The following is a 13,841-nucleotide window of genomic DNA, read 5'->3' on the forward strand; positions in this document are numbered from 1 at the left end:
CTGATTACAGGGGGTCCCTCCAACCGCCCGCCGAGGCCAGGGGACGCACAGAACCCCAGTTACGGGGCCGCCTCCTGCTGCCCGGCACCCCCCAACAAGCACTGCGGAGCACAGGCTCCTGCCTGCGCCCCACTTAGGGACAGGCCGGAGCCCGGCCGCAGCGCAGCACGGCAGCACAGCCGTCTACAGAGCCTCGGCAGCCTCCTCTACAGGGCCGCCAGGGATGTGGCGCCAGCCCGAGGCAGTGCCAAAGGCGGGACCGTGCCCTGCGGCACGGCCCTTCTGCAAGCTGCCCCCTGGCAAGGGCCCGGGAGCGCTCGTTCCTGTCGCCTGGCTAAAGGAGCCTCCCCAGCCCTGCTTACAGGGACCTGGGCGGGGCTGCTCCTGGGGACAAAGGGTGACGCCAAGGTCCTGACACGTGCCCCGAGTACGGGGCCCGCACGCTGGCAGTTCACCAGCACCACCGGCAGCGTGGGCGCACGCCCAGGCCCTGGCTACAGGCGGGGCGTGGTGCCCACGCTGCCGCTAAGCGGCTTCGCGCCGTCCTCAGAAAGCAGGGGCAAGGCCGGACGCTTTCTCCACCCGTGCATTTTGGGCACCCGCCTGTGGCTGCACAGAGCTCCTCTTTCCCTCCTGGGAAGTCTGAGCTACACTGCTCTGTTTCTAAAGCGGGGGGGGGCAAAAGCACAAACACACCTCCTCACTCACACCAACTAAGGGGAAGACAGGGGAGGGGGAGACAGGGGAGGGGGAGAAAGACAGTCCCAGAAGAGGGAGCAAGCTCTGTGCAGCCAGCCTACTCTAGGGAGCCATTCCTAATGCTGAGCGGGAGAGGAAAGCATTAGACCTGCCCGTGCACTGAGAAGAGGCCACAGGGGCCTCGACGTGCTGAAGCGCTTCAGGCCTGGCACGGGGACAAGGGCTGAGACACGCCCCGAGTACAGGGGGTCACACTGGCCAGGGGCCGGCAGCAGGCAGAAAGCTGCCGGGGCTGGGGAAAAGCCCTGCCCTGCTTACAGGGTAGCTGGGCTGGGGGCCGGGAGAGCTCCGTTTCCCCCCTCCGGTGCGGAGACAGGGGCTCTCACCCTCCTTTACAGGGTTGCCCCTCTCTCCGGGCAGCCAAAGGAGCACAAGGGCAAAAGGCCAACCGTAGCAAAGACCCAGCCCTGCGCACAGGGAGGTCGCCCAGCGCAAAGCCGGCCGTGGCACCGTGAAGGTGCCCTGGCCTGGAAAAGCCCTTTGCCCAGAGGGTCCCTGGTGTCCCTCTTCAGCTCCAAGCTCGCTCTTGCCTCGCCGTCCCACACTTGATCTCGAAGACACTGCCGCTCTTGCCTCGTCGTCCCACGGCTTCTGCCAATGCACGACGACACACTCAGAGCCTGAGAAGCTCCAGACCATTTGCCTGCAGGGAACTGCCACCCGACCACCCCACAGGGACATCCCAAACCAGCCACCCACAGATCCTTTCGGCTGCCCAAAAGCCTCAACTTCAGCTCTAAGCTGCTGCTCTTACCTTGCTGCTCCGCTCCTGAGCTCGAAGCCGTCAGTGATGAAGCTCGCTCTTGCCTCGCCGTTCCACTCTTGAGCCCGAAGATGCCGCTCCTGCGGCTCGCTCTTGCCTCGCCGTTCCACTCTTGAGCTCGAAGACGCCGCTCCTGCGGCTCGCTCTTGCCTCGCCGTCCCACGGCTTCTGCAAACATCGACGAGGACACAATCAGGCCTAAGGAGTTCCAGCTGCCAAAGGGAACCGCCACCCAACCGCCCACCAGGGACATCCTCACGCCACGACCAACACAGCCCCCCGGCTGCCCAAAAGACTCGCACTTCAGCTCCAAGCTGTTGCTCTTACCTTGCTGCTCCGCTCCTGAGCTCGAAGCCGTCAGTGCTGAAGGTCACTCTTGCCTCGCCGTTCCACTCTTGAGCTCGAAGACGCCGCTCCTGCGGCTCGCTCTTGCCTCGCCGTTCCACTCTTGAGCTCGAAGACGCCGCTCCTGCGGCTCGCTCTTGCCACGCCGTTCCACTCTTGAGCTCGAAGACGCCGCTCCTGCGGCTCGCTCTTGCCTCGCCGTCCCACGGCTCTCTGCCAAGCTCGATACGACGACACACTCAGAGCCTGAGAGCTCCGACTTGCCTGCAGGAACTGCCACCGACCGCCCACAGGGACATCCCACAGCCACGCCAAGATCCTCGGCTGCCCAAAAGCCTCAACTTCAGCTCAAGCTCTGCTCTTACCTTGTGCTCGCTCCTGAGCTCGAAGACGCAGCTGCTGCGGCTCGCTCTTGCCTCGCCGTTCCACTCTTGAGCCCGAAGATGCCGCTCCTGCGGCTCGCTCTTGCCTCGCCGTTCCACTCTTGAGCTCGAAGACGCCGCTCCTGCGGCTCGCTCTTGCCTCGCCGTTCCACTCTTGAGCTCGAAGACGCCGCTCCTGCGGCTCGCTCTTGCCTCGCCGTTCCACTCTTGAGCTCGAAGACGCCGCTCCTGCGGCTCGCTCTTGCCTCGCCGTTCCACGGCTTCTGCAAACATCGACGAGGACACAATCAGGCCTGAGAAGCTCCAGCCTTGCCGCAGGGAACCGCCACCCAACCAGCCCACAGGGACATCCCACACCAGCCACCCACAGCCCTTCGGCTGCCCAAAAGACTCGCACTTCAGCTCCAAGCTGTTGCTCTTACCTTGCTGCTCCGCTCCTGAGCTCGAAGCCGTCAGTGCTGAAGGACACTCTTGCCTCGCCGTTCCACTCTTGAGCTCGAAGACGCCGCTCCTGCGGCTCGCTCTTGCCTCGCCGTTCCACTCTTGAGCTCGAAGACGCCGCTCCTGCGGCTCGCTCTTGCCTCGCCGTCCCACGGCTTCTGCAAAGGTCGACGAGGACACAATCAGGCCTAGGGAGTTCCAGCTGCCAAAGAGAACCGCCACCCAAGAGCCCCACAGCGAGATCCTCATGCCACCACCCACACAGCCCCCCGGCTGCCCAAAAGCCTCCAACTTCAGCTTGATTTACCATGGCGACGTCCGGTGCAGTCCCACGCCGTGCTGGGAGCCGGGCCCTCTGGGCAAATGAAGCTGGGCAGGCAAAGCAGCGGCCAAGAGGCTGCACCCCTGCTTACAGGGGGCTCAAGCCGCTGCCTGGACTTCAAAGTGCCCGGGACTCCAGAGCACTGGCCCCCACTTACAGGGCGGCTCTGGTCCTCAAGGCCTATGGAGGCTCCTTCTCTCCAGTTCCGGGGCGCTCCCCACTAACGGGGCGGGCGCCGCACACAGGCTGCCAGCTGAAGGGAGCACAAAGGCTCCCAGACCCGAAGCCTGCTTACAGGCCGGTCCACACCCAGGGAGCCACGGAGCTCGGCCTTCCCCCAAGGCAACAGGAACCTGACTCTACAGTCAGGCAGTCCAGCTCACGGCCTAAAGCCGAGGGGCCTGAGGGGCTGCGAGCCCAGCCCCGAGGACAGGGAAGGCACACGCCCGGCCCCATGACTCCTGGCCCCACGCCTCTGAAAGACCGGGGCCAGGGACACCCGCCTGATTACAGGGGGTCCCTCCAACCGCCCGCCGAGGCCAGGGGACGCACAGAACCCCAGTTACGGGGCCGCCTCCTGCTGCCCGGCACCCCCCAACAAGCACTGCGGAGCACAGGCTCCTGCCTGCGCCCCACTTAGGGACAGGCCGGAGCCCGGCCGCAGCGCAGCACGGCAGCACAGCCGTCTACAGAGCCTCGGCAGCCTCCTCTACAGGGCCGCCAGGGATGTGGCGCCAGCCCGAGGCAGTGCCAAAGGCGGGACCGTGCCCTGCGGCACGGCCCTTCTGCAAGCTGCCCCCTGGCAAGGGCCCGGGAGCGCTCGTTCCTGTCGCCTGGCTAAAGGAGCCTCCCCAGCCCTGCTTACAGGGACCTGGGCGGGGCTGCTCCTGGGGACAAAGGGTGACGCCAAGGTCCTGACACGTGCCCCGAGTACGGGGCCCGCACGCTGGCAGTTCACCAGCACCACCGGCAGCGTGGGCGCACGCCCAGGCCCTGGCTACAGGCGGGGCGTGGTGCCCACGCTGCCGCTAAGCGGCTTCGCGCCGTCCTCAGAAAGCAGGGGCAAGGCCGGACGCTTTCTCCACCCGTGCATTTTGGGCACCCGCCTGTGGCTGCACAGAGCTCCTCTTTCCCTCCTGGGAAGTCTGAGCTACACTGCTCTGTTTCTAAAGCGGGGGGGGGGCAAAAGCACAAACACACTTCCTCACTCACACCAACTAAGGGGAAGACAGGGGAGGGGGAGACAGGGGAGGGGGAGAAAGACAGTCCCAGAAGAGGGAGCAAGCTCTGTGCAGCCAGCCTACTCTAGGGAGCCATTCCTAATGCTGAGCGGGAGAGGAAAGCATTAGACCTGCCCGTGCACTGAGAAGAGGCCACAGGGGCCTCGACGTGCTGAAGCGCTTCAGGCCTGGCACGGGGACAAGGGCTGAGACACGCCCCGAGTACAGGGGGTCACACTGGCCAGGGGCCGGCAGCAGGCAGAAAGCTGCCGGGGCTGGGGAAAAGCCCTGCCCTGCTTACAGGGTAGCTGGGCTGGGGGCCGGGAGAGCTCCGTTTCCCCCCTCCGGTGCGGAGACAGGGGCTCTCACCCTCCTTTACAGGGTTGCCCCTCTCTCCGGGCAGCCAAAGGAGCACAAGGGCAAAAGGCCAACCGTAGCAAAGACCCAGCCCTGCGCACAGGGAGGTCGCCCAGCGCAAAGCCGGCCGTGGCACCGTGAAGGTGCCCTGGCCTGGAAAAGCCCTTTGCCCAGAGGGTCCCTGGTGTCCCTCTTCAGCTCCAAGCTCGCTCTTGCCTCGCCGTCCCACACTTGATCTCGAAGACACTGCCGCTCTTGCCTCGTCGTCCCACGGCTTCTGCCAATGCACGACGACACACTCAGAGCCTGAGAAGCTCCAGACCATTTGCCTGCAGGGAACTGCCACCCGACCACCCCACAGGGACATCCCAAACCAGCCACCCACAGATCCTTTCAGCTGCCCAAAAGCCTCAACTTCAGCTCTAAGCTGCTGCTCTTACCTTGCTGCTCCGCTCCTGAGCTCGAAGCCGTCAGTGCTGAAGGTCACTCTTGCCTCGCCGTTCCACTCTTGAGCTCGAAGACGCCGCTCCTGCGGCTCACTCTTGCCTCGCCGTTCCACTCCTGAGCTCGAAGACGCCGCTCCTGCGGCTCGCTCTTGCCTCGCCGTCCCACGGCTTCTGCAAAGGTCGACGAGGACACAATCAGGCCTAGGGAGTTCCAGCTGCCAAAGAGAACCGCCACCCAAGAGCCCCACAGCGAGATCCTCATGCCACCACCCACACAGCCCCCCGGCTGCCCAAAAGCCTCCAACTTCAGCTTGATTTACCATGGCGACGTCCGGTGCAGTCCCACGCCGTGCTGGGAGCCGGGCCCTCTGGGCAAATGAAGCTGGGCAGGCAAAGCAGCGGCCAAGAGGCTGCACCCCTGCTTACAGGGGGCTCAAGCCGCTGCCTGGACTTCAAAGTGCCCGGGACTCCAGAGCACTGGCCCTCACTTACAGGGCGGCTCTGGTCCTCAAGGCCTATGGAGGCTCCTTCTCTCCAGTTCCGGGGCGCTCCCCACTAACGGGGCGGGCGCCGCACACAGGCTGCCAGCTGAAGGGAGCACAAAGGCTCCCAGACCCGAAGCCTGCTTACAGGCCGGTCCACACCCAGGGAGCCACGGAGCTCGGCCTTCCCCCAAGGCAACAGGAACCTGACTCTACAGTCAGGCAGTCCAGCTCACGGCCTAAAGCCGAGGGGCCTGAGGGGCTGCGAGCCCAGCCCCGAGGACAGGGAAGGCACACGCCCGGCCCCATGACTCCTGGCCCCACGCCTCTGAAAGACCGGGGCCAGGGACACCCGCCTGATTACAGGGGGTCCCTCCAACCGCCCGCCGAGGCCAGGGGACGCACAGAACCCCAGTTACGGGGCCGCCTCCTGCTGCCCGGCACCCCCCAACAAGCACTGCGGAGCACAGGCTCCTGCCTGCGCCCCACTTAGGGACAGGCCGGAGCCCGGCCGCAGCGCAGCACGGCAGCACAGCCGTCTACAGAGCCTCGGCAGCCTCCTCTACAGGGCCGCCAGGGATGTGGCGCCAGCCCGAGGCAGTGCCAAAGGCGGGACCGTGCCCTGCGGCACGGCCCTTCTGCAAGCTGCCCCCTGGCAAGGGCCCGGGAGCGCTCGTTCCTGTCGCCTGGCTAAAGGAGCCTCCCCAGCCCTGCTTACAGGGACCTGGGCGGGGCTGCTCCTGGGGACAAAGGGTGACGCCAAGGTCCTGACACGTGCCCCGAGTACGGGGCCCGCACGCTGGCAGTTCACCAGCACCACCGGCAGCGTGGGCGCACGCCCAGGCCCTGGCTACAGGCGGGGCGTGGTGCCCACGCTGCCGCTAAGCGGCTTCGCGCCGTCCTCAGAAAGCAGGGGCAAGGCCGGACGCTTTCTCCACCCGTGCATTTTGGGCACCCGCCTGTGGCTGCACAGAGCTCCTCTTTCCCTCCTGGGAAGTCTGAGCTACACTGCTCTGTTTCTAAAGCGGGGGGGGGGCAAAAGCACAAACACACTTCCTCACTCACACCAACTAAGGGGAAGACAGGGGAGGGGGAGACAGGGGAGGGGGAGAAAGACAGTCCCAGAAGAGGGAGCAAGCTCTGTGCAGCCAGCCTACTCTAGGGAGCCATTCCTAATGCTGAGCGGGAGAGGAAAGCATTAGACCTGCCCGTGCACTGAGAAGAGGCCACAGGGGCCTCGACGTGCTGAAGCGCTTCAGGCCTGGCACGGGGACAAGGGCTGAGACACGCCCCGAGTACAGGGGGTCACACTGGCCAGGGGCCGGCAGCAGGCAGAAAGCTGCCGGGGCTGGGGAAAAGCCCTGCCCTGCTTACAGGGTAGCTGGGCTGGGGGCCGGGAGAGCTCCGTTTCCCCCCTCCGGTGCGGAGACAGGGGCTCTCACCCTCCTTTACAGGGTTGCCCCTCTCTCCGGGCAGCCAAAGGAGCACAAGGGCAAAAGGCCAACCGTAGCAAAGACCCAGCCCTGCGCACAGGGAGGTCGCCCAGCGCAAAGCCGGCCGTGGCACCGTGAAGGTGCCCTGGCCTGGAAAAGCCCTTTGCCCAGAGGGTCCCTGGTGTCCCTCTTCAGCTCCAAGCTCGCTCTTGCCTCGCCGTCCCACACTTGATCTCGAAGACACTGCCGCTCTTGCCTCGTCGTCCCACGGCTTCTGCCAATGCACGACGACACACTCAGAGCCTGAGAAGCTCCAGACCATTTGCCTGCAGGGAACTGCCACCCGACCACCCCACAGGGACATCCCAAACCAGCCACCCACAGATCCTTTTGGCTGCCCAAAAGCCTCAACTTCAGCTCTAAGCTGCTGCTCTTACCTTGCTGCTCCGCTCCTGAGCTCGAAGCCGTCAGTGATGAAGCTCGCTCTTGCCTCGCCGTTCCACTCTTGAGCCCGAAGACGCCGCTCCTGCGGCTCACTCTTGCCTCGCCGTTCCACTCTTGAGCTCGAAGACGCCGCTCCTGCGGCTCGCTCTTGCCTCGCCGTCCCACGGCTTCTGCAAACATCGACGAGGACACAATAAGGCCTAGGGATTTCCAGCTGCCAAAGGGAACCGCCACCCAACCGCCCACCAGGGACATCCTCACGCCACGACCAACACAGCCCCCCGGCTGCCCAAAAGACTCGCACTTCAGCTCCAAGCTGTTGCTCTTACCTTGCTGCTCCGCTCCTGAGCTCGAAGCCGTCAGTGCTGAAGGTCACTCTTGCCTCGCCGTTCCACTCTTGAGCACGAAGACGCCGCTCCTGCGGCTCGCTCTTGCCTCGCCGTTCCACTCTTGAGCTCGAAGACGCCGCTCCTGCGGCTCGCTCTTGCCACGCCGTTCCACTCTTGAGCTCGAAGACGCCGCTCCTGCGGCTCGCTCTTGCCTCGCCGTCCCACACTTGATCTCGAAGACACTGCCGTTCTTGCCTCGTCGTCCCACGGCTTCTGCCAATGCACGACGACACACTCAGAGCCTGAGAAGCTCCAGACCATTTGCCTGCAGGGAACTGCCACCCGACCACCCCACAGGGACATCCCAAACCAGCCACCCACAGATCCTTTCGGCTGCCCAAAAGCCTCAACTTCAGCTCTAAGCTGCTGCTCTTACCTTGCTGCTCCGCTCCTGAGCTCGAAGCCGTCAGTGCTGAAGGTCACTCTTGCCTCGCCGTTCCACTCTTGAGCTCGAAGACACCGCTCCTGCGGCTCGCTCTTGCCTCGCCGTTCCACTCTTGAGCTCGAAGACGCCGCTCCTGCGGCTCGCTCTTGCCTCGCCGTTCCACTCTTGAGCTCGAAGACGCCGCTCCTGCGGCTCGCTCTTGCCTCGCCGTTCCACTCTTGAGCTCGAAGACGCCGCTCCTGCGGCTCGCTCTTGCCTCGCCGTCCCACGGCTTCTGCAAAGGTCGACGAGGACACAATCAGGCCTAGGGAGTTCCAGCTGCCAAAGGGAACCGCCACCCAAGAGCCCCACAGCGAGATCCTCATGCCACCACCCACACAGCCCCCCGGCTGCCCAAAAGCCTCCAACTTCAGCTTGATTTACCATGGCGACGTCCGGTGCAGTCCCACGCCGTGCTGGGAGCCGGGCCCTCTGGGCAAATGAAGCTGGGCAGGCAAAGCAGCGGCCAAGAGGCTGCACCCCTGCTTACAGGGGGCTCAAGCCGCTGCCTGGACTTCAAAGTGCCCGGGACTCCAGAGCACTGGCCCCCACTTACAGGGCGGCTCTGGTCCTCAAGGCCTATGGAGGCTCCTTCTCTCCAGTTCCGGGGCGCTCCCCACTAACGGGGCGGGCGCCGCACACAGGCTGCCAGCTGAAGGGAGCACAAAGGCTCCCAGACCCGAAGCCTGCTTACAGGCCGGTCCACACCCAGGGAGCCACGGAGCTCGGCCTTCCCCCAAGGCAACAGGAACCTGACTCTACAGTCAGGCAGTCCAGCTCACGGCCTAAAGCCGAGGGGCCTGAGGGGCTGCGAGCCCAGCCCCGAGGACAGGGAAGGCACACGCCCGGCCCCATGACTCCTGGCCCCACGCCTCTGAAAGACCGGGGCCAGGGACACCCGCCTGATTACAGGGGGTCCCTCCAACCGCCCGCCGAGGCCAGGGGACGCACAGAACCCCAGTTACGGGGCCGCCTCCTGCTGCCCGGCACCCCCCAACAAGCACTGCGGAGCACAGGCTCCTGCCTGCGCCCCACTTAGGGACAGGCCGGAGCCCGGCCGCAGCGCAGCACGGCAGCACAGCCGTCTACAGAGCCTCGGCAGCCTCCTCTACAGGGCCGCCAGGGATGTGGCGCCAGCCCGAGGCAGTGCCAAAGGCGGGACCGTGCCCTGCGGCACGGCCCTTCTGCAAGCTGCCCCCTGGCAAGGGCCCGGGAGCGCTCGTTCCTGTCGCCTGGCTAAAGGAGCCTCCCCAGCCCTGCTTACAGGGACCTGGGCGGGGCTGCTCCTGGGGACAAAGGGTGACGCCAAGGTCCTGACACGTGCCCCGAGTACGGGGCCCGCACGCTGGCAGTTCACCAGCACCACCGGCAGCGTGGGCGCACGCCCAGGCCCTGGCTACAGGCGGGGCGTGGTGCCCACGCTGCCGCTAAGCGGCTTCGCGCCGTCCTCAGAAAGCAGGGGCAAGGCCGGACGCTTTCTCCACCCGTGCATTTTGGGCACCCGCCTGTGGCTGCACAGAGCTCCTCTTTCCCTCCTGGGAAGTCTGAGCTACACTGCTCTGTTTCTAAAGCGGGGGGGGGGCAAAAGCACAAACACACTTCCTCACTCACACCAACTAAGGGGAAGACAGGGGAGGGGGAGACAGGGGAGGGGGAGAAAGACAGTCCCAGAAGAGGGAGCAAGCTCTGTGCAGCCAGCCTACTCTAGGGAGCCATTCCTAATGCTGAGCGGGAGAGGAAAGCATTAGACCTGCCCGTGCACTGAGAAGAGGCCACAGGGGCCTCGACGTGCTGAAGCGCTTCAGGCCTGGCACGGGGACAAGGGCTGAGACACGCCCCGAGTACAGGGGGTCACACTGGCCAGGGGCCGGCAGCAGGCAGAAAGCTGCCGGGGCTGGGGAAAAGCCCTGCCCTGCTTACAGGGTAGCTGGGCTGGGGGCCGGGAGAGCTCCGTTTCCCCCCTCCGGTGCGGAGACAGGGGCTCTCACCCTCCTTTACAGGGTTGCCCCTCTCTCCGGGCAGCCAAAGGAGCACAAGGGCAAAAGGCCAACCGTAGCAAAGACCCAGCCCTGCGCACAGGGAGGTCGCCCAGCGCAAAGCCGGCCGTGGCACCGTGAAGGTGCCCTGGCCTGGAAAAGCCCTTTGCCCAGAGGGTCCCTGGTGTCCCTCTTCAGCTCCAAGCTCGCTCTTGCCTCGCCGTCCCACACTTGATCTCGAAGACACTGCCGCTCTTGCCTCGTCGTCCCACGGCTTCTGCCAATGCACGATGACACACTCAGAGCCTGAGAAGCTCCAGACCGTTTGCCTGCAGGGAACTGCCACCCAACCACCCCACAGGCTGATATTGAAGCAAGTAAACTGGAAATTTTATCATTTGTTTTTGAAAGATACTGAGTTTTGGAGTGCTTTGTGTACAGACCATTCCCTGATTTTAGACACTCCTCCATTTACTCTTAGAGATTAGCATGTGAGATTTTTCTTCCCTTTTTTAATGGGTTTGCTACATTCTGTTTCATTTAATATGGTTTTTTTGTAGCTTTAGTGCAATTATTTTTTGTTGCATATCGGGTATTACACTACACTAGTTTTTATTTCGCGTTTGTGTTGTAGTAGATATTTCTCATTAAGGTACTTTTGAGTATCTTAATGAGCAATTACATGAGTTTATGTTAGTAGATGTGGTTTGTAATCCTTTATTCTGAGGAAGAATATTCAAGAAGATTCACTGACATCTATGAAATCACCTAGGTATAAACTTTCAAAATATCTCCCACAGATTAACACACATTTTCCTCTCCAAAAGTAATATACCATATAATTTGCTTTTTTACTTTCATTCATTCCATTGCTGATTAAGTGAGATTTCAAATAAAAAGTGTTTTTTCTGGCTCTTTAAATTACCTCTGGTTTTATCTCAAAATTTTCTCTGCCCCCATCTCCCTAAAATACTTTAGCCTTTTCCCTAACACAATTTTCTGCCCTAGAGATCCCCTGTAACCTTCTAGCCAAAAAAATGTCTCCTCTACGACCCCCACAGATTTCCGCAGCTTTTGTTCCCACGCTAGTCAATTTTACACAAGAATGTTCACTCCTTGCCCCACAGGTGAAGCCAGGAAATTCCAGCATTGTTCCCCTCTGTAGTTTTTGCTGGCCCTATGAGTTCCCTCATCTCTAACCCTGCAAACCAAGACCGTGCAGGTCGGCCGTCCATTCCTCCTCTCTTACCCGAGGGCGGCTGGAGAGCGCCTCCCGACCCGTGTAGGGAACCCCGCCCGGCGACCCACCGAGAGGGTGGACCCAGCGGCTTCGAGTTCCCGCACTCGGGCCTGAGGGGCCCGGGGTGCGAGGCCGCCGCTGCGGGCGGACACACCGGGTTCGAGTTCCCGCCTCTGCGGGAGGCAGGGCTGGGTCGCACGCATGTGCAGGAATCTCGCCCTGCGGTGCCAATCGGGAGGCGGCGGCCGCACGACGAGAACACGCCCACCCCCCCTCCGACCCTCAGGGAGGGACGTTCCTCAGGGCGCAACCGGATCCCGATCGGGAAAGCTCCCGTGCCCGCAGCCACACCCGGCAAACCTGGATCTCTCCCCTCCGTGATCCTCACGCCCCCTCAGTGGCACGCGCGGCATCTGCAACCACCAGTTACATGCAGGGTACGTCGCGTTCCTCTCTCACGGGTTCCTCAGCCACACTCGAGGCACCTGCTTCCGCCTCAAATCCCCTTTGTGTCTCCTTAGCAACATGCAGGGCCCTCACCTCTCCTTCAGTGACCCCCATGCCCTCTCAGTAACATGAAGGGCATTTGCCATGCCTTCCGTGACCCTCATGTCCCCTCAGAGGAACACGGGGTACCTGCCTCCCCTCAAACGACTTCCATATTTCTCCTCAGAGGAACACAAGCAGCTTCTGAATCCTAAACCGTATGTAACAAAAGGCTGCACATTATATTGTATCAAGTAATGATAACAAGTAATAGAGTACCCAGATATGCAGGTGAAACAAAATAGCAAAGCCACTGACATAGCAAGCGCCATCCAGAGCTAAATAGCAAATTGTAATGGAACTTGCAAACTGCATAATTAGCTAAAAACATAATAGACTGCAAAAAACCAAGAGGCACCACACATGTCCTGAAGACAGAGATAAAAAGTCCAAACAAAAGGAAGACTACAGAGGTCTTCACCAAAAGACCACCAGTAGACTTTGGATCAAAAAGGAACTGACACAGGCACGAAATAAATGAACTCTCATGGAACCATGACACAGCTTTACACAAATAGGAGTATTCTAATGATACCTTGTAACTGGGAAGTTACAATTTAGAATGAAATTGAAGGCAAAACAACATTGAATGAGGTGTGGAGGAGAGATTCACCTCACTCCCAGCTCTGAATAAACAAACACCTGCTCTGTAGCCATCTGACTATTGAGTTTTGTTTTCTTGTCAGGCTTTGGGCTTCACATCTACTTCTCAGAAAATGTATGGACCCTCAGAGGAACACGGGGCACCTGCCTCGGCTCAAATGACTCCCATATTCCCCCTAAGAGGAACATAGGCAGCATCCCAATTCTAAGCAGTATTTATCAAATGCAACACATTGTATTGTATTAAGTAATTCTTAGAAGTAACACTGTAACCAGTAAGATTGAACCAAGATGCGCATGTGAAACAAACAAAACAGCAAAGCCACTGACATAGCAAGCACCATCCAGAGCTAAATAGCAAATTGTAATAGAAGTTGCACACTGCATACTTAGCTAAAAACATAAATAGACTGGAAAAAACCAAAAAGCAGCAGACATGTCTTGAAGTTAGAGGTAAAAAGTTCAAACGCAAGGAAGACTACAGAAGTCTTCATCAAAAGACTACAAGAAGAATGAGGATCACAAAGAAACTGACATGGGTGTGAAATCAACAAACTCCCATAGAACCATGACACAGCTTTACACAAATATGAGTATGCTAATGATACCTCGTAAATTTAACATTACAATTTAGAACCAAACTGAAGGCAAAACAACACTGAGTGGCGTTTGGCAGCCTCACTCCCAGCTCTGAATAAACAAACACCTCTCTGTAGCCATCAGACTACAGAGTTTTGTTTTCTTGCCCAGCTTTGTTCTTCACATCTATCTCCCCTCAGGAACACTCATATTCCCTCAGGGACGCGCACATCCCCTCAGCATCACCTGGAGAGCCACCTCTCCCTCAGGGTTAATTGTGCTCCTCACAGATTACCTCAGGATTTCTTTCCAAAGTATTCTGTCAGTCCCTTGCAGATTGCCTTACATTTTACCCTCAAAAATGTTCCATCTGGCCATTAAGAATGACCTCAGGTGTTATCACAAAATTTGCTCTGCCCTACCTCCCCAAATTACCCCAGACTCTTCTCCAAAACCAGTTTTCTCCATTGGAGAAAGGTTTTCCTTCCAAAAATGTCCACTGTGTGATCGCCACAGATTACAGCAGCTTTTGTTCCCTCAATTTTACCCCAAAATGTTCATTCCGTGCTCTCCAGGTGATGCTACAGAGTTCCAGCATTCCTCCCCATGAAGTCCTTTTTCTCCCCTCTGACTTACCTCATCTCTTCCTCCCGCAAACCGAACCACCTTGCAGACGCGTGAGGGCCGTC

General features: G+C 60.5%; 1 protein-coding gene across 1 annotated transcript; it reads right to left on the reverse strand.

Annotated features, from left to right (window-relative positions):
- Positions 1 to 1,091: 1,091 nt before the first annotated feature.
- Positions 1,092 to 9,063, reverse strand: LOC127059229 (uncharacterized). The gene is made up of 9 exons (XM_050970866.1): positions 8,917 to 9,063; positions 8,593 to 8,827; positions 8,161 to 8,443; positions 7,725 to 7,997; positions 7,389 to 7,565; positions 5,031 to 5,207; positions 2,673 to 2,849; positions 1,514 to 1,690; positions 1,092 to 1,350 (listed from the first exon to the last, which is right to left on the reverse strand). Exons 1-9 carry the CDS (start codon positions 9,061 to 9,063, stop codon positions 1,092 to 1,094), a joined length of 1,905 nt encoding a protein of 634 aa, XP_050826823.1.
- Between the last annotated feature and the right edge of the window lie 4,778 nt (positions 9,064 to 13,841).

This window comes from Serinus canaria, chromosome 1 (assembly GCF_022539315.1).
Source record: "Serinus canaria isolate serCan28SL12 chromosome 1, serCan2020, whole genome shotgun sequence".
In the NCBI taxonomy this organism is placed as follows: domain Eukaryota; kingdom Metazoa; phylum Chordata; class Aves; order Passeriformes; family Fringillidae; genus Serinus; species Serinus canaria.